This window comes from Pseudorca crassidens, chromosome 7 (assembly GCF_039906515.1).
Source record: "Pseudorca crassidens isolate mPseCra1 chromosome 7, mPseCra1.hap1, whole genome shotgun sequence".
In the NCBI taxonomy this organism is placed as follows: Eukaryota; Metazoa; Chordata; class Mammalia; order Artiodactyla; family Delphinidae; genus Pseudorca; species Pseudorca crassidens.
Window position 1 is genome coordinate 87741816 of NC_090302.1, and position 23547 is coordinate 87765362.

Genomic DNA, 23547 nt, shown 5'->3' on the forward strand with positions numbered 1-23547 from the left:
GACAGAAATCGAAGACACAAACAAATGGATCTGAGTTCATGGATCATAAGAGAACAGGCTTGTGGTTGCCAAGGGGGAGGAGAGGACAGGGAGGGACAGATTGGGAGTTTGGGATTAGTAGATGCAAACTATTATATACAGAATGGATAAACAACAAGGTCCTACTGTATAGCACAGGGAATCAATATCCCTATGATAAATTATAATGGAAAAGAATATGAAAAAGAATGTATATATATGTATAACTGAACCACTTTGCCATACAGCAGAAATTAACACAACATTGTAAATCACCTATACTTCAATAAAATAAATTAAAAAAAAGAATATTGTTAAAATGTCCATACCACCCAAAGCCATAAACAGATTCAATGCAATCCCCATCATAATGCCAAAGGCATTCTTCCCAGATATAGAAAAAAGTCCTAAAATCTGTATTGACTGGCAAATGGCCCTGAATAGCCATAGCAACCTTGAGGAAAAAGAACAAAGCTGGAGGTATCACACTTCCTGATTTCAAACTATACTAAAAAGCTATGGTAGTAAAGACAGTATGGTACTGGCACAAAAACTGACAGACCAATGGAACAGAATAGAGATCCCAGAATTAAACCCCTGCTTATATGGTCAACTAATATTTGACAAGGTAGCCAAGAGCACCCAATGAGAAAAAGATAGTCTCTTCAATAAATGGTGCTAGGAAAACTGGAGAAACACATGCAAAGCAATAAAACTGAAGCCCTGACTTACACCGCTCACAAAAATTAACTTGAAATGGATCAAACATTTAAACATGAGACCTGATACTACAATACTCCTAAAAGAAAACACAAGGAAGGGCTTCCCTGGTGGTGCAGTGGTTAAGAATCTGCCTGCCAATGCAGGGGACATGGGTTCGAGCCCTGGTCTGGGAAGATCCCACATGTCGTGGAGCAACTAAGCCCATGTGCCACAACTCCTGAGCCTGTGCTTTAGAGCCCACACCCCACAACTACTGAACCCTGTGCACCACAACTACTGAAGCCCGTGCGCCTAGAGCCCATGCTCTGCAACAAGAGAAGCCACTGCAATGAGAAGCCTGAGCACTGCAACAAAGAGTAGCCCCTGCTTGCTGCAACTAGAGAAAGCCTGCATACGGCAACAAAGATGCAATGCAGCCAAAAATAAACAAAATAAATAAATTTTTAAAAAGAAAAAGAAAACACAAGGAAGAAGATCCTTGACATTGGTCCTGGCAATACTTTTTTTAATAGGACACCAAAACCACAAACAACAAAATGTAAAAATCAACAAATGGGACTACATTAAACTTAAAAGCTTTTGAAAAGCAAAAGAAACAATTAACAAAATGAAAAGACAACGTACAGAATGGAAGAAAAATTTTGTAAAACATATCTGATAATATCCAAAATATATGAAGAACTCATACAACTCAATAACAAAAGAACAACCCAATTAAAAAATGGGCAGAACACCTGAATAGATATTTTTCTAAATAAGACATATAGATGGCCAACAGATGCATGAAAAGATGCTCTATGTCATAAATCACGAAGGAAACGCAAATCAAAACCACAATGAGGTATCACATCACACCTGTTAGAATAGCTATTATCAAAAGACAAGAAATAACAATGGCTGGTGAGAATGTGGAGAAAAAGGATCACTTGGTGCACTGTTGGTGGGAATATAAATTGGTACAGCCATTGTGGAAAAGGGTATGGAAGCTCCTCAAAAAATTAAAAAATAGAACTACCATATGATACAGCAATTCCACTTCTGGGCATTTATCTCAAGGAAACAAAAACACTAACTCAACAAGATATGTGCACCCCCATGTTCATTGCTGCATTATTTACAGTAATTATTTACAGATACATTTTTAAATTTATTTTTTTATTTATTTATTATTTTATTTTATTTATTTATTATTTATTTATTTATTACATTATTTACAGATATGGAAGCAACCTAAATGCCCACTGATAGATGAATGGATAAAGAAAATGTGGTACACATATACAACAGAATATTCAGCCATGAGAAAGGAGGACATCCTGCCATTTGATTTATGACAACATGGATGGAACTTTAGCACATTATGCATTATGCTAAGTAAGATAAGTCAAACAGAGAAAGGCAAATACTGTATGATGTTACCTATATGTGGAATTTTTAAATGCCAAACTTATAAAAACAGAGAATAATATCATAGTTTCCAGGGGATGGCGGGGTAGGGGGCAGGACAGATGTTGTTTAAGGGTACAAACTTGCAACGAGTAATAAATAAGCCCTAGAGATATAATGCACAGCACAGTAAAAAGAGGAAACAATGTTGTATTATAATCAACAAATTTGCTAAGAGACTATAACTTAATTACTCCAACTACAAAAAAGGATAATTATATAGTGTGATAGAGGTGCTAATTATCGTTACAATGGCAAACATATTACCATATATAAATGTATCATAAATGTATCAAATTAACAAGTTGAATACCTTAAATTTATACAATGTTATATGTCAAATATATTTCAATAAAAAAGTAAAAAGAATAAAAAAGGAATTATGGCTAAAAAGTTCTCAAATCTTGGGAGGGAAATGGACATCCAGATTCATGAAACTCAAGGGCCCCAAATAAGATTAACATAAAGTACATTGAGACTCATCATCAAATTGTCAAAAGTCATGGGCAAGGAGAATTTTGAAAGCAGCAAAAGTCACTCATCACATAGAAGGGAACTCCCATAAGACTGTTAGTAGACTTCTCAGCACAAACCTTGCAGGCTGGGACAGAGTGGGGTGTTACATTCAAAACACTAAAAGAAAAAACCTGCTAAACTAGAATGCTACACTTGGCAAAAGTATCCTTTACAAATGAAGAAAAATAAAGTCTCCTCCAGACAAAGAAAAACCAATGGAGTTTGTAACCATTAGACCAGCCTTATAAGAAATGCTTAATTAAGGGAGTTCTTCAAAATGAAATGAAAATACATTAAAGAGCAACATGAAATAGTCTCACTGATGAAGGCAAATAAATACAGAATAATGTAACACTGTAATAGTTAAATTACTTTTAATGATAATATAAAAATTAAAAGATAAAAATTAGATAAAGATTATATAATAGGTCTGTAATATGAAAAAGAAGCAAACTCTGACTACAAGAACATAAAGTATGGAGTTTTTGTGTGCAGCTGACATTATCAACTTAAAATAGATGGTTATAACTACAAAATATTTTTGCAAAAGTCAAGCTAACTAAAAACAAAGAAAAAAACTACAATAGATACACAAAAGATACTGCGAAAAAGAATCAAAGCAAATCAACAAAAATTATTAAATAATAAAGGAAGACAGCAAGACAGGAAGAGAGCGGCAAAACAATTACAAGAGACACAGAAAACAACAATATGGCAACAGTAAGTCCTCACTTATCAATAATGACTATAAATATAAATATATTAAATGCTCAAATCAAAGGCAAAGATTACCTGAATGGATAAAAAACAAGTTTCAGAGATGTGCTATCTACAAGAGACTCATTTTAAATTTAAAGACAAATATAGGCTGAAAGTGAAGGGATGGAAAAGGCTATTCCACAGAAATGGTAACCAAAAGAAAGGAGAGAACAAGTCCCTCCCATCAGGAAACTTGCACAAGCCTCTTAGATAACCTCATCCACCAGAGGCCAGACAGCAGAAGCAAGAGGAACTACAATCCTGCAGCCTGTGGAACAAAAACCACATTCACAGAAAGACAGACAAGATGAAAAGGCAGAGGGCTATGTACCAGATGAAGGAACAAGATAAAAACCCAGAAAAACAACTAAATGAAGTGGAGATAGGCAACCTTCCAGAAAAAGGATTCAGAATAATGATAGTGAAGATGATCCAGGACCTCGGAAAAAGAATGGAGGCAAAGATCGAGAAGATGCAAGAAATGTTTAACAAAGACCTAGAAGAATTAAAGAACAAACAAACAGAGATGAGCAATACAATAACTGAAATGAAAACTACACTAGAAGGAATCAATAGCAGAATAACTGAGGCAGAAGAACGGATAAGTGACCTGGAAGACAGAATGGTGGAATTCACTGCTGAGGAACAGAATAAAGAAAAAAAAAAATGAAAAGAAATGAAGACAGCCTAAGAGACCTCTGGGACAACATTAAATGCAACAACATTTGCGTTATAGGGGTCCCAGAAGGAGAAGAGAGAGAGAAGGGACCCAAGAAAATATTTGAAGAGATTATAGTCAAAAAACTTCCCTAACATGCGAAAGGAAATAGCCACCCAAGTCCAGGAAGGGCAGAGAGTCCCATACAGGATAAACCCAAGGCGAAGCACATCGAGACACACAGTAATCAAACTGGCAAAAATTAAAGACAAAGAAAAATTACTGAAAGCAGCAAGGGAAAAATGACAAATGACATACAAGGGAACTCCCATAAGGTTAACAGCTGATTTCTCAGCAGAAACTCTACAAGCCAGAAGGGAGTGGCATGATATACTTAAAGTGATGAAAGGGAAGAACCTACAACCAAGATTACTCTGCCTGGCAAGGATCTCTTTCAGATTTGATGGAGAAATAAAAAGCTTTACAGAGAAGCAAAAGCTAAGAGAATTCAGCACCACCAAACCAGCTCTACAACAAATGCTAAAGCAACTTCTCTAAGTGGGAAAGACAAGAGAAGAAAAGGACCTACAAAAACAAACCCAAAACAATTAAGAAAATGGTTATAGGAGCATACATATCAATAATTACCTTAAACGTGAATGGATTTAACGCTCCAACCAAAAGACACAGGCTTGCTGAATGGATACAAAAACAAGACCGGGCTTCCCTGGTGGCGCAGTGGTTGAGTCCTCCTGCCGATGCAGGGGACACGGGTCCATGCCCCGGTCTGGGAGGATCCCACATGCCACGGAGCAGCTAGGCCCATGAGCCATGGCTGCTGAGCCTGCGCGTCCAGAGCCTGTGCTCCGCGACAGGAGAGGCCACAACAGTGAGAGGCCCGCATATCACAAAAACAAAAAAAAAACAAGACCCATTTATATGCTGTCTACAAGAGACCCATTTCAGACCTAGGGACACATACAGACTGAAAGTGAGGGGATGCAAAAAGATATTCCATGCAAATGGAAATCAAAAGAAAGCTGGAGTGAAAATACTCATAACAGATAAAATAGACTTTAAAATAAAGAATGTGACAAGAGACAAGGAAGGACACTACATAATGATCAAGGGATCGATCCAAGAAGAAGATATAACAATTATAAATATATATGCACCCAACATGGGAGCACCTCAATACATAAGGCAACTGCTAACAGCTATAAAAGAGGAAATCAACAGTAGCACAATAATAGTGGGGGACTTTAACACCTCACTTACACCAATGGACAGATCATCCAAACAGAAAAATAACAAGGAAACACAAGCTTTAAATGACACAATAGACCAGACAGATTTAATTGATATTTATAGGACATTCCATCCAAAAACAGCAGATTACACTTTCTTCTCAAGTGCGCATGGAACATTCTCCAGGATAGATCACATCTTGGGTCACAAATCAAGCCACGGTAAATTTAAGAAAATTGAAATCACATCAAGCCTCTTTTCTGACCACAACGCTATGAGATTAGAAATGAATTACAGGGAAAAAAACGTAAAAAACACAAACACATGGAGGCTAAACAATATGTTACTAAATAACCAAGAGATAACTGAAGAAATAAAAGAGAAATCGAAAAATACCTAGAGACAAATGACAATGAAAACACGACGATCCAAACCTATGGGATGCAGCAAAAGTTCTAAGGGGGAAGTTTATAGCTATACAAGCCTACCTCAAGAAACAAGAAAAATCTCAAATAAACAATCTAACCTTACACCTAAAGGAACTAGAGAGAGAAGAACAAACAAAACCCAAAGTAAGCAGAAGGAAAGAAATCATAAAGATTAGAGCAGAAATAAATGAAATAGAAACAAAGAAAACAATAGCAAAAATCAATAAAGCTAAAAGCTGGTTCTTCGAGAAGATAAACAAAATTGATAAACCATTAGCCAGACTCATCAAGAAGAAGAGGGAGAGGACTCAAATCAATAAAATTAGAAATGAAAAAGGAGAAGTTACAACAGACACCACAGAAATACGAAGCATCCTAAGAGACTGCTACAAGCAACTCTCTGCCAATAAAATGGACAACCTGGAAGAAATGGACAAATTCTTAGAAAGGTATAACCTTCCAAGACTGAACCAGGAAGAAGTAGAAAATATGAACAGACCAATCACAAGTAATGAAATTGAAACTGTGATGAAAAATCTTCCAACAAACAAAAGTCCAGGACCAGATGGCTTCACAGGTGAATTCTATCAAACATTTAGAGAAGAGCTAACACCTATCCTTCTCAAACTTTTCCCAAAAATTGCAGAGGAAGGAACAATCCCAAACTCATTCTATGAGGGTACCATCACCCTGATACCAAAACCAGACAAAGATACTACAAAAGAAGAAAATTACAGACCAATATCACTGATGAATATAGATGCAAAAATCCTCAACAAAATACTAGCAAACAGAATCCAACAACACATTAAAAAGAAAGAAAGAAAGAAGTGGCTATACGTACAGCAGACAAAACAGACTGTCTCTAGAGACAAAGGAAATCATCATGTAATGATAAAAAGGTAAATTCCACAGAAGGTATAATAATTATAAACATATGCACACCCAGTCTAGAGTGTGCATGTGTGTGTGTGTATGTATGTGTGTGTGTGTGTGTGTGTGTGTATATGTGTATATATATATATATATATAGAACATCACCCAACAGAAAAATACACATTCTTTCAAGCACACGTGGGTCATTCTGCAAGATAGATGTTAGGTTGCAAAACAAGTCTTAACAAATTTAAGAAGACTGAAATCATTCTAAGTATCTTTTCTGAACTAGAAATCAGTGACAGCAAGAAAATAAGAAAATTTACAAATATGTGGAAACTAAATAACATACTCTTGCACAAATATTGGGTCAAAAAGAAAATGAAAAGGGATTTTTAAAAGTATCTTAAGAAAAACAAAAACATACTAAAACGTGTGAGATGCAGCAAAAGCAGTATAAGAAGAAAGTTTATAGTGATAAACATCTACATTAAAAAAGAAGCATATCAAAGAAACACTTAACTTTAAATCTCAAAGAAGTAGAAAAAAGAACTAAGCCCAAAGTTAGTGGGAAGAAGAAAATAATAAAGATTAGATTAGAAATAGAGAACAGAACAATATAAACTAAGAGTTGTTTTCCTGAAAAGCTAAACAAAGTCAACAAACCCTTAGGCTAGACTAAGGGTAAAAAAGAGAAATTCAAATAAACAAAATAAAAAATGAAAAGATGAGATATTATAACAGATGCCTCAGAAATAAAAAGGATCATATAGGACTATTATGAACAACTATGCCAACAGATTTTTTTGAACATCTTTATTGTAGTATAATTGCTTTACAATGGTGTGTTAGTTTCTGCTTTATAACAAAGTAAATCATTTATACATATACATATATCTCCATATCTCTACCTTCTTGCGTTTCCCTCCCTCCCACCCTCCCTATTCCACCCTCCCTATCCCACCTCTCTACGTGGTTCCCACCCCTCTACGTGGTCACAAAGCACCAAGCTGATCTCCCTGTGCTATGCGGCTGCTTCCCACTAGCTATCTATTTTACACTTGGTAGTGTATATATGTTCATGCCACTCTCTCACTTTGTCCCAGCTTACCCTTACCCCTCCCCGTATCCTCAAGTCCATTCTCTAGGATGTCTGCATCTTTATTCCCGTCTTGCCCCTAGGCCAACAAATTAGATAACTGAGGTGAAATGGATAAATGCCTAAAAACATACAACCTGTCAAAACTGAATCATGAAGAAACAGAAAGCCTGAACAGACCTATAAAAAAATAAGAAGACTTAATTAGTAATCAAAACACTCCTGGGAAAGAAAAGTCCAGGGCCAGATGGCTTCATGGTAGAATTCTACCAAACACTCAAGGAATTAATACCAATCCTTCTTAAACTCTTTTAAAAAATGGAATAGGGCAAGGACCTACTGTATAACACAGGGAACTCTACTCAATATTCTGTAATAACCTATCTGGGTAAAGAATCTGAAAAAGAATGAATATATATATATCTATAACTGAATCACTTTGCTGTAAACCTGAAACTAACACAACATTGTAAATCAACTATAGTCCAATAAATTTTTTTAAAAAAAGGAACAGGGAACATTTCCAAACTCATTTTATGAGGTCAGCATCACCCTGATTCTAAAACCAGAGAAAGACATGGCAAGAAAACTATACACCAATATCCCTAATGAATAGAGATTCAAAAATGCTCAACAAAAGACTAGTAAACTAAATTTAACAGCACATGTAAAAGAACTTAAATCATGAACAAGTGGGATTTATCCTTGGGACAACACAAGGATGGTTAACTATATGCAAATCAATCCATGTGTTTCATCACATTAAATAAATGAAAGAAAAAAGATCTCAAAAGATGTAGAAAAAGCATTTGGCAAAGTTCAACACCCATTCACAATTAAAATTCTCAACAAAATAGGTATAGAAGACAATTTCCTCAACCTAGTAAAGGCTACATATGAAAAGCCCACAGCCAGTGGGGGAAAACTAAAAGTTTTCCTCTAAGATCCAGTACAAGGCAAGAATGCCCACTCTCACTTATATTCAACATAGCATTAGAACTCCTACCCAGGGTAATTAGACAAGAAAAATAAATAAAAGACATCTAAATAAAAAAATAAGAGGTAAAACTATCTCTGTTTACAGATGACAAAATTCTATATGTAGAAAACCCAAAAGACTCAACTGAAGAAAACGTTAGCACTAATAAATAAATTTTGGAAAGTTAGAGGATACAAAAATCAACCTACAAAAATCAGTTGTGTTTCTATACTAACAATGAATTATCCAAAAAGGAAATTAAAAAATACTTGGGAATTAACTTAACCAAAGAGGTCAGAGACTTGTACACTGAATATTATAAAATGTTGAAGAAGGAAATTAAAGAAGATAAATGGAAAGACACCCCATGTTTACAAATTGAAGAAATAAATACTGTTAAAATGTCCATATGATGCAAAATAATCTATAGATTCAATGCAATCCCTATCAAAATTTCAGTGGCAGTCTTTATAGAAATAGAGAAAACTATTCTAAAATTCATATGGAACACAAAAGACCCTGGATAGCCAAAGCATTCTGTTTTTTCTTTTTAATTTTTTTTGAATTTTATTTTATTTTTTTATACAGCAGGTTCTTATTAGTCATCAGTTTTATCCACATCAGTGTACACATGTCAATCCCAATTGCCCAATTCATCACAACACCACCCCAACCCCCCGCCACTTTCCTCCCTTGGTGTCCATACATTTGTTCTACATCTACGTCTGTGTCTCAATTTCTGCCCTGCAAACCAGTTCATCTGTACCATTTTTCTAGGTTCCACATATATGCGTTAATATACGATATTTGTTTTACTCTTTCTGACTTACTTCACTCTGTATGACAGTATCTAGATCCATCCATGTCTATATGTACCATCATGTATATATGTACCACATCTTCTTTAACCATTTGTCTGTCGATGGGCATTTAGGTTGCTTCCATGACCTGGCTATTGTAAATAGAGCTGCAATGAACATTGGGGTGCACGTGTCTTTTTGAATTATGGTTTTCTCTGAGTATATGCTCAGTAGTGGGATTGCTGGATCATATGGTAATTCTATTTTTAGTTTTTTAAGAAACCTCCATACTGTTCTCCATAGTGGCTGTATCAATTTACATTCCCATCAACAGTGCAAGAGGGTTCCCTTTTCTCCACACCCTCTCCAGCATTTGCTGTTTGTAGATTTTCTGATGATACCCATTCTAACTGGTGTGAGGTGATACCTCACTGTAGTTTTGATTTGCATTTCTCTAATAATTAGTGATGTTGAGCAGCTTTTCATGTGCTTCTTGGCCATCTGTATGTCTTCTTTGGAGAAATGCCTATTTAGGTCTTCTGCCCATTTTTGGGTTGGGTTGTTTGTTTTTTTAATATTGAGCTGCATGAGCTGTTTATATATTTTGGAGATTAATCCTTTGTTCGTTGATTCGTTTGCAAATATTTTCTCCCATTCTGAGGGTTGTCTTTTGGTCTTGTTTATGGTTTCCTTTGCTGTGCAAAAGCTTTGAAGTTTCATTAGGTCCCATTTGTTTATTTTTGTTTTTATTTCCATTACTCTAGGAGGTGGATCAAAAAAGATCTTGCTGTGATTTATGTCAAAGAGTGTTCTTCCTATGTTTTCCTCTAAGACTTTTATAGTGTCCCGTCTTACATTTAGGTCTCTAATCCATTTTGAGTTTATTTTTGTGTATGGTGTTAGGGAGTGTTCTAATTTCATTCTTTTACATGTAGCTGTTCAGTTTTCCCAGCACCACTTATTGAAGAGACTGTCTTTTCTCCATTGTATATCCTTGCCTCCTTTGTCATAAATTAGTTGACCATAGGTGCATGGGTTTATCTCTGGGCTTTCTATCTTGTTCCATTGATCTATGTTTCTGTTTTTGTGCCAGTACCATGTTGTTTTGATTACTGTAGCTATGTATTATAGTCTGAAGTCAGGGAGTCTGATTCCTCCAGCTCTGTTTTTTTCCCTCAAGACTGCTTAGCCAAAGCAATCTTAAGAAAGAAGAACAATCCTGGAGGCACCACACTTCCTTACTTCAGTATATATACTATAAGGCTACAGTAATGACAACAGTATGGCACTGGCATAAAGACAGACTTACAGACCAATGGAACAGTACAGAGAGCCCAGAAACATATCCAAACATCTACAGTCAACTGGTCTTCAACAAGAGTGCTAGGAACACAAAATGGGGGAATAGTCTCTTCAATAAATCGTGCTGGGAAAACCGGACACCCACATGTAGAAGTCTAATCTGGACTCTTGTCTAACACTGTACATAAAAATCAACTCAAAATGGATTAAAGACATAAATGGAAGACCTAAAATCATAAAACTCCTAGAAGAAAACATAGGTAAAAAGCTCCTTGACGTCAGTCTTGGCAATGGTTTATATGACAACAAAAGCACAGACAACAAAGGCAAAAATAGACAAGTGAGACTGCATCAAACAGAAAAGCTTCTGGACAGAGAAGGAAATAATCAGCAGAATGAAAAAGGAAACTCAAAGAACGGGTGAAAATATTTGCAAATCATAATAATAATTGTAAGGAGTAAATATTCAAAATATATAAAGAAGTCATACAACTCAATAGCAAAAAAGCAAATAAAAATGGGCAAAGGACCTGAGTTGACATTTCTCAAAAGAAGCCATACAAATGGCTAACAGGAATATGAAAGTGTGTTCAATGTCACTAATCATCAGGAAAATGCAAATCAAAACCACAATGAGGTATCATCTCACAGCTGTTAGAGAATGGTGATTATCAAAAAGACAAAAGGTAAGTGTTGCTGTGGATGTGGAGAAAACAGAACCCTTGTACACTGTTTGTGGGAATGTAAATTCGTACAGCCATTATGCAAAACAATAGAGTTTCTTCAAAAAACTAAACACAGAACTACCTTATGAGCCAGCAATTCCACTTCTGGGTATATATCCAAAGTCAGTGAAATCAGGATCTTGAAGAGATATCTGCACTCCGTTTTTACTGCAGCATTATTCAAAATACCCAAGATTTGGAAACAATCTAAAAATGTCTATTGGCAGATGAATGATTAAAGAAGATGTGGTATATCAACACACAATAGAATATTATTCAGCCACATAAGGAAGGAAATCCTGACATTTGCCCCAACATGAATAAAACTAGAGGACGCTATGCTAAGTGAAATAAGCCAGAAACAGAAAGACAAATACTGCATGATCTCAGTGGAATTCAAAACAGTCAAACTCATAGAAACAGAGAGTAGAATGTTGGTTTAAACGGGTTGGCGAGCTAGGGAACGGGAAGATGTTGGTCGAGGGGTACAAAGGTCAATTAACCAGAGATGAATAAGCTATGGAGATCTTATATACAAATGTGACTGTAGTTAACAATACTATACTGTATACTTGAAATTTGCCGAGAGAGTTGATCCTAAGTGTACTCACAAGCCCCACCCCCCACCTCCGAAAAAAGGGAGCTATGTCAAATGATGGGTATGTTAATTAGTTTGACTGTGGCCATTATTTCACAATGTATACATATATAAAAAAAAGGTCTTACACCTTAGATATATACAATCTTTATTTGTCATTATACCTCAATAAAGGTAGAAAAAAATATGCAAAAGCCATGAACATTTACTATTTAAGAATATACAGATGGCATATGAACACATGAAAAAATATTTAACATCACTAGCCATTAAGGAAATGCAAGTTAAGACCAAGATGAGATATTACTACACACCTATTACAACCACTAATACAAAAAATAGTAACAAGTACAAGGAAGGATAGAAAGTATCAATAACTGGATTTCTCACAAACTGTAGGTGGAAATGCAAAATGGTTCAGCCATTCTGGGCAGTTTCTGTTTTTTTTAAATTAAGGTATAGTTGATTTACAGATTATGTAAGTTTCAGGTGTACAACACAGTGATTCACAATCTTTAAAGGTTACACTCCATTTATAGTTATTATAAAATATTGGCTATATTCCCTGTGTTGTACAATATATCCTTGTAGCTTATTTTATACATAGTAGTTTGTACCTCTTAATCCCCTACCCCTATCTTACCCCTCTCGCCACTGGTAACCACTAGTTCGTTCCCTCTGTGAGTCTGTTTCTTTTTTGTTATCTTCACTAGTTTGTCTTAATTTTTAGATTCTACATATAAGTGATATCATACAGTATTTGTCTTTCTCTGTCTGACTTATTTCACTAAGCATAATACTCTCCAAGTCCATCTATGTTGTTGCAAATAGAAAAATTTCACTCTTTTTTTTATGGCTGAGTAAATATTCCATTGTGTATCTATACCACATCTTTATCCATTCATTTGTTGATGGACACTTAGGTAGCTTCCATATCTTGGCTGTTGTAAATAATGCTGCTGTGAACATTGGGGTGCATGTATCTTTTTGAATTAAAGTGTTTTAATTTCCTTTGGATATATACCCAGGAGTGGAACTGCTGGATCATATAGTTCTATCTTTAGCTTTTAGAGGAGCCTCCATACTGTTTTCTAGTATGCAGCTGCACCAATTTATATTCCCACCAATAGCATACAAAGGTCCCCTTTTCTCCACATGCTTGCCAACATTTGTTGTTCGTGGTCTTTTTGATAACAGAGTTTGACAGTCTCTTAAAGAACAAAACACATACTTACCATACAGCTCCAATCACACTCCTGGGCATTTATCCCAGAGAAATAATAATTTATTTTACACAAAAATCTGAACATGAATGTTCATAGCATCTTTATTTATAATAGCCAAAAATTAACAACCAAAATGTCCTTTAATAGGTGAATGACTAAACAAATTATAATACATTCATTTATAGACTGGAATACCATTGTAGTAAAACAAGAAATAAACTACACACTACAACTTGGGCAGATCTCAATTTCAATATATCAAATACTGTATGATTCCATTTATATAATATTCTGGAAATTACAAAATTATAGAGATGAAGAACAGATTAATATTTGGCAGAGATTAGGCATAGTGTGGGAGAGGGGATGGGTATGAAACTAAAGAGGTAGCATGAGAGAAATCCTTGTGGTGATGGAATAGTTAGTTCTGTATCTGGATTGTGGTAGTGGTTACATGAATCTCCACATATGATAAAATGGCACAGCACACCAAAATCACAACTAACTGCTGAATAACCACTGATAAAAAAGACTGGAATCTACAAGAAAAAGATATTCTACATCCAAAGACAAAGAAGAAACCTTGAGACGGTAGCAGGGGCACACTCACAATATAATAGAATCCCATGCCACCCAGGTGGGTGACCCACAAACGAGAATAATTATATAGCAGAAGTTCTCCCACAGGAGTGAGAGCTCTGAGCCCCATTCCAGGCTCCCCAGCCTAGGGGTCCGGCATCGGGAGGAGGAGCCCACAGAGCATTTGGCTATGAAGGCCAGTGGGGCTTGACTGCAAGAGCACAATAGGATTGGGGGAAACAGAGACTCCACTCTTGGAGGGCACACACAAGGTCCTGTGCACACCAGGTCCCAAGGCAAAAGTAGTGACTCCATAGGAGCCTGGGCCAGACATATCTGCTGGTCTTGGAGGGTCTCTTAGGGAGGCTGTGGCTCTCTCTGGGGTCATAAAAGCTGGTTGCAGACATAGCGGACACGTACATGAACTCTGGCTGGAGGCAGACATTTTGGGTCCTTAGCATCAAGACCTGGCTCTTCCCAACAGCCTGTAAGCTCCAGTGCTGGGATGCCTCAGGCCAAACAACCAACAAGGGGGGAATAAGCCCCATCCATCAGCAGATAGGCTGCCTAAAGACTTCTTGAGCCCACAGTCACCTCTAGACACAGCCCTTGACATGGTCCTGCCCACCAGAGGGCCAAGACCCAGCTCCACTCACCAGTGGGCAGGCACCAGATGCTCCTGCCAGGAAGCCCACACAAGGTTCTAGACAAACCTCATCTTCCAGGGAGCAGATACCAGAAGCAAGGAAATTATGATCGTGCAGCCTACAGAACTGAGTCCACAAACACAGGTCAGAACCTACCCTGGGATGAGCTGGTCCCAGCCTTTGGGTGATGGGAGGGGAGTGTACTGCTGGGACACATAGGACATCCCCTACAGAGGCCCACTTATCCAAGGTCGAAAACGTAACTAAGCTACTACATTCATAAAAATACAAGTATTAATTTAAACAAAATGAGATGGCAAAGGAATATATCCCAGATGAAGGAACAAGATAAAATCCCAGAAGAACAACTAAGTGAAGTGGAGATAGCCAATTTACCTGCGTAAGAGTTCAGAATACTGATCATAAAGATGATCCCAGAAGGTAGGAAAAGAATGGACAGAGTGAGAAGTTATAAGAAATTTTTAGCAAACAGAAAATATAAAGAACCACCAAAGAGAGTAGAAGGACATAATAACTGAAATAAAAAATACACAATTAGGAATTAATAGAATAAATGAGGTAGAAGAATGAAACAGTGAGCTAGAAGACAGAGTGGTGGAAATCACTGCTGCAGAACATAAAAAGGAAAAAAGGATGAAAAACAATGAGTTTAAGAGATCTCTGGGACAACGTCAAACACACCGGCATTCACATTATAGGGGTCCAAGATGGAGAAGAGGGAAAGGAAGGGACTAAGAAAATACTTGAAGAGATAATAGGTGAAAACTTCCCTAACATGGGAAAGGAAACAATCACCCGTATCCAAGAAGCACAGAGTCCCATACAAGATAAACCCGAGGAAAATGCCAAAACACACAGTAATCAAACTGACAGAAATTAAAGACAAAAAGAAAATATTAAAAACAACAAGGGAAAAGCAACAAATAACATACAAGGGAATCCCCATAAGACTAGCAGCTGATTTTTCAGCAGAAACTCTGCAGGCCAGAAGGGACTAGAATGATGTATTTAAAGTGCTGAAAGGGAAAAATCCATAACCAAGAATACTCTACCCAGCAAGTATCTCATTCAGATTTGATGGAGAAATCAAAAGCTTTACAGACAAGTGAAAGCTAAGAGAATTCAGCACCACCAAACCAGCTTTATAACAAATGCTAAGGAACTTCTCTAGGCAGAAAAGGCAACAACTAGAAACAAGAAAATTACAAAATGGGAAAGCAAACATAAGGGTAGGAAATCATCCACGGCACAATTATGATATCAAAACCAGAAATCGTGAGAGAGAGTAGAAGTGCAGGATATTTGAAATGCACTTGAAATTAAGAGATTAGCAACTTAAAACAATCATGTATATAAATATATAGACTGCGGTATAAAAACATCATGGTAATTGTAAATGAAAAATCTATAATAGATATACACACGAAAAAGAAAGAGGAATCCAAGCCATGAGAGAGAAAAGAAAAGACGAAAGGAAGAAGAAAGACTTAAAAAAACAAATCCAAAATAATTATCAAAATGGCAATAAGAATGTACATATCGATAATTACCTTAAATGTAAACAGATTAAGTGCTCTGACCAAAAGACACAGGCTGGCTTAATAGATACAAAAACAAGACCCATACGTATATTGTCTAAAAGAGACCAACTTCAGACCTTGAAACACACAGACTGAAAGTGAAGGGATGGAAACAGGTATTCCATGCAAATGGAAATCAAAAGAAAACTGGAATAGCAATACTCATATCTGACAAAATAGACATTAAAATAGACATTAAAATAAAGACTGTTGGGGCTTCCCCGGTGGCGCAGTGGTTGAGAGTCCGCCTGCTGATGCAGGGGACACGGGTTCGTGCCCTGGTCCGGGAAGATCCCACATGCCACGGAGCGGCTGGGCCCATGAGCCATGGCCGCTAAGCCTGCGCGTCCGGAGCCTGTGTTCCGCAATGGGAGAGGCCACAACAGTGAGAGGCCCACGTACCGCAAAAAAATAAAAAATAAATTAAATTAAATAAAGACTGTTACAGGAGACAAAGAAGGACACCACATAATGATCAAGGGATCAATCCAAGAAGATATAACAAGTGTAAATATACATGCACCCAACACAGAAGCACCTCAATATACAATGCAAACATTAACAACCATAAAAGGAGAAATCGACAGTAACACAATAATAGTGGGGGACTTTAACACCCCACTTACATCAATGGACAGATCATCCAGACAAAAAAATCAATAAGCAAACACAGGCCTTAAATGACACATTAGACCTGATGGACTTAATTGATGTTTTTAGAGTATTCCATAAGAAAGTAGCAAAATACATATTCTTTTTAAGTGCACATGGAACATTCTCCAGGATAGATCACATGCTGGGCCACAAAGCAAGCCTCAGTAAAGTTAAGAGAACTGAAAACACATCAAGCATTTTTTCTGACCACAATGCTATGAGATTTGAAACCAACCACAAGAAAAAAAACTGCAAAAAACACAAAAACATGGAGGTTAAACAATATGCTACTAAACAACCAATGGATCACCAAAGAAATCAAAGAGGAAATCGAAAAATACCCAGAGACAAATGAAAATGAAAACATGACAATCCAAAACCCATGGCATGCAGCAAAAGCAGTTCCAAGAGGAAGTTTATAGCGATAAAAGCTTACCTCAGGAAAGAAGAAAAATCTCAAATAAACAGCCTAACCTTATATCTAAAACAACTGGAAAAAGAAGAACAAACAAAATCCAAAGTTACTAGAAGGAAAGAAATCATAAAGATCAGAGCAGAAATAAATGAAAGAGAGACTAAGAAAACAATGGAAAAGATGAATGAAACTAAAAGCTGGTTCTTTGGAAAGATAAACAAAATTGAAAAACCTTCACCCAGACTTATCAAGAAAAAAAGAGGAGGGCCAAAATCAATAAAATTAGAAATGAAAAAGAATTTACAACTGACACCACAGAAATACAAAGGACCATAAGAGTCTACTACAGGCCAACAACATGGACAATAAAATATACCAGTAAAATGGACAACCTAGAAGAAATGGATAAATTCTTTAAAAAGTACAATCTCCCAAGACTGAACCAGGGGGAAATAGAAAATATGAACAGACCAAAATATGAACAAACAACTACTGAAATTGAATCTGTGATTTAAAAACTCCCAATAAAAGTCCAGGACCAGATGGCTTCACAGGTGAATTCTATCAAACATTTAGAGAAGAGTTAACACCTACCTTTCTGAAACTATTCCAAAGAATTGCAGAGGGAGGAACATTTCCGAACTTATTCTATGAGGCCACCACCACCCTGATACCAAACACCAGACAAAGACACCACAAGAAAAGAAAATTACAAGCCAATATCACTGATCAACATAGATGCAAAAATTCTCAACATAGCCTAGCAAACCAAATCCAACAATACATTAAAAGAATCATACATAATGATCAAGTAGCCTTTATCCCAGGAATGCAAGGACTTTCAATATCCACAAATCAATCGGTGTGATACACCACATCAACAAACTGAAGAATAAAACCATATGATCATCACGATAGATGCATAAAGAGCTTTTGATAAAATTCAACATCCATTTATGATAAAAACTCTCCAGAAAGTAGGCATAGAGGGAACCTACCTCAACATAATAAAGGCCATATATGACAAGCCCAGAGCTAATGTCATACTCAATGGTGAAAATCTGAAAGCATTTCCTCTAAGATCAGCAACAAGACAAGGATGTCCACTCTCACCACTTTTATTCAACATAGTTTTGGAAGTCCTAGCCACAGCAATCAGGGAAGAAAATGAAATAAAAGGAATCCAAATTGGAAAAGAAGAACTAAGACTGTCACTGTTTCCAGATGACATAATACTATCCATAGAAAATCCTAAAGATGCTACCAGAAAATTACTAGAGCTCATCAATGAATTCAGTATAGTTGCAGGATACAAAATTAATACACAGAAACCCATTGCCTTTCCATACACTAACAAGGAAAGATCAGAAGAAATTAAGGAAACTATTCCGTTTATCATCGCATCAAAATGAATAAAGTACCTAGGAATAAACCTACCTCAGGAGGCCAAAGACATGTACTCTGATAACTCTAAGATGCTGAGGAAAGAAACTGAAGATGACATAAACAGATGGAAAGATATACCATGTTCTTGGATTGGAAGAATTAATATTTTCAAAATGATGATACTACCCAATGCATTTTTCACAGAACTAGAACAAAAAAACATTTTAATTTGTATGGAAACACAAAAGACCCCGAATCTTGAGAAGCAATCTTGAGAAAGCAATCTTGAGAAAGCAAAACAGAGCTGAGGAAATCAGGCTCCCTTACTTCAGACTATACTACAAAGCTACAGTCATCAAAACAGTATGGTACTGGCCCAAAACAGACATACAGATTAATGGAACAGGATAGAAAGCCCAGAAATAAACCCACACACTTACGGTCAACTAATCTATGACAAAGGAGGCAAGAATATACAATGGAGACAGTCCCTTTAACAAGTGGTGCTGGGAAAACTGTACAGCTACATGTAAAATAATAAAATTAGAACGTTCTCTAACACCATATACAAAAACAAAATGAATTAAAGATCTAAATATAAGACCAGATACTATAAAAAACCTAGAGGAAAACACAGGCAGAACACTCTTTGACATAAATCACAGCAATATTTTTCTGGATCTGTCTCCTACAGTAATTGAAATAAAAACAAAAATAAACACGTGGGACCTAACTAAACTTAAGAGCTTTTGCACAGCATAGGAAACCATAAACAAAATGAAAAGACAACCTACAGACTGCGAGAAAATATTTGCAAATGATGCTACTGACAAGGGATTAATTTCCAAAATATACAAACAGCTCATACAATTCAATAACAAAAAAACCCAAACAACCTAATCCAAAAATGGGCAGAAGACCTAAATAGACATTTCTCCAAAGAAGATATACAGACTGCCAACAAACACAGGAAAGAATGCTCAACATCATTAATCATTAGAGAAATGCACATCAAAACTACAATGAGATATCATCTCATACCAGTCAGAATGGCCATCATCAAAAAATCTAGAAACAATAAATGCTGGAGATGATGTGGAGAAAAGGGAACACTCTTGCACTGCTGGTGGGAATGTGAATTGGTTCAGCCACTATGGAGAACAGTATGGAGGTTCTTTAAAAACTACAAATAGAACTACCATATGACCCAGCAATCCCACTACTGGGCATATACCCTGAGAAAACCAAAATTCAAAAAGAGTCATGTACCAAAATGTTCATCGCAGCTCTATTTTACAATAGCCCGGAGATGGAAACAACCTAAGTGCCCATAATTGGATGAATGGATAAAGAAGATATGGCACATATATACAATGGAATATCACTCAGCCATAAAAAGAAACGAAATCGAGCTATTTGTAATGAGGTGGATAGACCTAGAGTCTGTCATACAGAGTGAAGTAAGTCAGAAAGAGAAAGACAAATACTGTAAGCTAACACATATATATGGAATTTAAGAAAAAAAACTGTCATGAAGAACCTAGGGGTAAGACAGGAATAAAGACACAGACCTACTGGAGAACGGATATGGGGAGGGGGAAGGGTGAGCTGTGACAGGGCGAGAGAGAGGCATGGACATATATACACTAACAAACATAAGGTAGATAGCTAGTGGGAAGCAGCCGCATGGCACAGGGAGATCAGCTCGGTGCTTTGTGACAGCCTGGAGGGGTGGGATAGGGAGGGAGGGAGACGCAAGAGGGAAGAGATATGGGAACATATGTATATGTATAACTGATTCACTTTGTTATAAAGCAGAAACTAACACACCATTGTAAAGCAATTATACCCCAATAAAGATGTTAAAAAAAAAAAAAAGGCAAGCCAGAGCTAGAGAATACAACATTTGCAAAACATGTATCTGATAAAGATCTAAACTCCTTCAACTCAACAATAAGACGCAAACCAAAAAACTATACAAAAAAATGGGCAAAAGATTTCATGAGATACTTCATTAAAGGAGATTATGAATGGTTAAAAAGCACATGAAAAGAAGTTCAACATTGTTAATTACCAGAGAAATGCAAATTAAAATCCAATAAGATGCAACTAGAAATGTTGGTAATCAAAGAGCAATGATAACTCTCAGACATTGCTTATAGCCATGAAAAACAGTAGACCCAACTTGGGAACATTTGGCACTTTCTAAATAAGTTACATATAAACTTACCAGAAGACCCAGTAAGCCCACTCCTAGGTATTTACGCAAGAAATGAAAAGATATTGACACAAAGACTTATATGTGAATGTTCATAGAAGCTTTTTCATAACAGCCCCAAACTGGGAAAACACCCATGTGTCTATGAACTGAAAGGATAACAAACTGCGGTATATGCACACAAAGGAATTCTACTAAGGATAAAAAGAATAAACCTGTGATACACACACACACACACACACACACACACACACACACACACACACACGAGTCTCAAAAGCATCATGCTAAATGAAAGAAGCCAGACAAAACACAGTATATACTTTACGAATTCATTTATGTAAAATTCGAAAAAAGGAAAAGCTATTGAAATAGAAAACAGATCAGTGATTGCTTGGGGTCTGAGAAGTAGGAATGAAAGGAGGGGACTCACTGCAAAGGGGTACAAGGAATTTTGGGGGGGATGATGAAAATATTCCAAATCATGATTTTGATGATGGTAATCTACTGTATAATCTTTTAAAACCTATTGACTTGTACATTGAAAAGTGCTAAATTTTCCATTTAATATTCGTCAACAAAAGTGATTAACATTTAAAAAGAGAAAAAACTGAATTTGCATTCCTGAGGAAGTCACATGGTAAGGTCTGCTCACCCACTGAGACGAGGTGGCTGTAGTTCTCCAACATCACATCTCTGTACAGGGTCCTCTGAGCAGAGTCCATCTGCCACCACTCCTCCTGGGTGAACTCCACAGTCACGTCCTTGAATGACACTGATGCCTGTTAACAACATATTTCTAATCAATCTGAGGGTTCAGAATTGGGACATGGAAAATATTTTTGAAAACTAACTCCTACTATGTTTACTGTTTATTTAATTTTTATTTTTTAGTGGACTATAGTTGACTTACAATGCTGTATTAGTTTCAGGTGTGCAGCAAAGTGATTCAGTTATGCATATAAATATATCTATTCTTTTTCAAATTCCTATCCCATTTATGTTATCACGGAATATTGAGCAGAGTTCCCTGTGCTACACAGTAGGTTCCTGTTGGTTATCTATTTTAAATATACTAGTGTGTATATGTCAATCCCAAACTCCCAATTTATCCCTCCCTCCCCACCTTTCCATCCATGTTGCTGCAAATGGCATTATTTTATTCTTTTTAATGGCTGAGTAGTATTCCATTGTGTGTGTGTGTGTGTGTGTGTATATATATATATATCTACCACATCTTCTTTATCAGTTCATTTGTTGATGGACATTTAGGTTGCTTCCTTGCCTTGGCTATTGTAAACAGTGCTGCAATGAACACTGGGGTGCATGTATACTTTCGAACCATGGTTTTCTCCAGATACATTTTTACTGTTTAGAGTTTAAAACAAAATGCTATAAAAGATGACTAACTCTGCCTTTGCTCTATAGCAGGGTATCTTCAATTTGGCACTACTGACACTCTGGACCAGATAATGCTATTTTTGTGGAAGACTGTCCTGTGTATTTTAGGATATTTACCAGTATCCCTGTTTTCTACTGATTAGATATCAATAGCATTCCCAATCATGACAATCAAAAATATCTCCAAATACTTCCAAATGTCTCCTGGGAAGCAAAATCACCCCTAGTTAGGAACCATCGTTCTATACGAATAGTGGACAATATATTCAGCGACCGAACAAAATACCCAGTTTAAGAAATGACCTATACTAAGGCAAAGCAACAGCGATAAAGAATGGGAAATTAATACACAGAGATGCTGCACAAGCAAGTGGGTAGATGCTGATGCCATACCCAGAGACTGGAAGAATAAGTAAGAATCAGAGGCTGGGTCACAGGGAGCAGATGTTGTTCAACTGCACTCAAAACACCCATGGAACATATGGAATTATTTATTTCATCGTTGGCTGCAAGATTCTGGAACGGAGAAGGGAAATCTAAAATGAAAATAAGGATCTAGGAGACAGTCATTAAGATGGTAACTTAAGTCATCAGGGAAAAAGGGCTGGTTCAGAAAGGACATAGAAACTTTAGGAAAGAAAAGGAGCAAGTACAAAATTCAAGGGAATAGCAAAATTTAAAAGGCAGGTAGAAAGATAGGCCAGGAAGGCTGAGAAAGAATTTCTAAGTGATAGAAAGAGAAAACAGAAAGATTAGAGTACCAGAAATTAAGAGACGAGAGAATTACAAGCAAAAATTATTTCTCTAGTTCAAGGGAATAAACTGAACACACACATTTACATCCCCTGCCTCCAAAAACACATTCAGGTAAAATAAAAAGCTTTTATAGCTATAAAAGTATGACAAAAGAGGAATTCAGAGAAACGTCCCAGCACAAGGCCTGAATTTTGAACAAATTCTGGAAGATAGAGGGTAAGGTAGTATTGATAAAAAAAATAGAACAATATTGCCCACAATCTAATATAAATGTAGAAGTGGGAAAAAGGAACAGGGCACTGGTGAAAGCCCAGAAAGATGTCCAAGCTTAAACTGAAAAAACTGTGTAGTAGGAGAAATGATAAACAGAGTCAATTTCCTATTTGAATACAGGTGACATCATTTAAATGAGTGAGAAATGGCTAGATACAAATGTCATCGGAATAACTAGATGGCCATCTGGGAAAAGACTGATCTACATCTCACACC

The 23547-nt window shown here is 36.5% G+C and overlaps 1 protein-coding gene across 11 annotated transcripts in view; it reads right to left on the reverse strand.

Moving 5' to 3' along the window:
- The window catches only part of ZNF782 (zinc finger protein 782), a 54961-nt gene that overhangs the window by 24619 nt on the left and 6795 nt on the right, over positions 1-23547 (reverse strand). For all 11 annotated transcript variants that reach the window (XM_067744862.1, XM_067744864.1, XM_067744865.1 and 8 more), the window contains one exon: positions 21557-21683. In XM_067744862.1, the coding sequence (XP_067600963.1) occupies positions 21557-21683 (127 nt within the window). The remainder of the gene's footprint in view (positions 1-21556; positions 21684-23547) is intronic.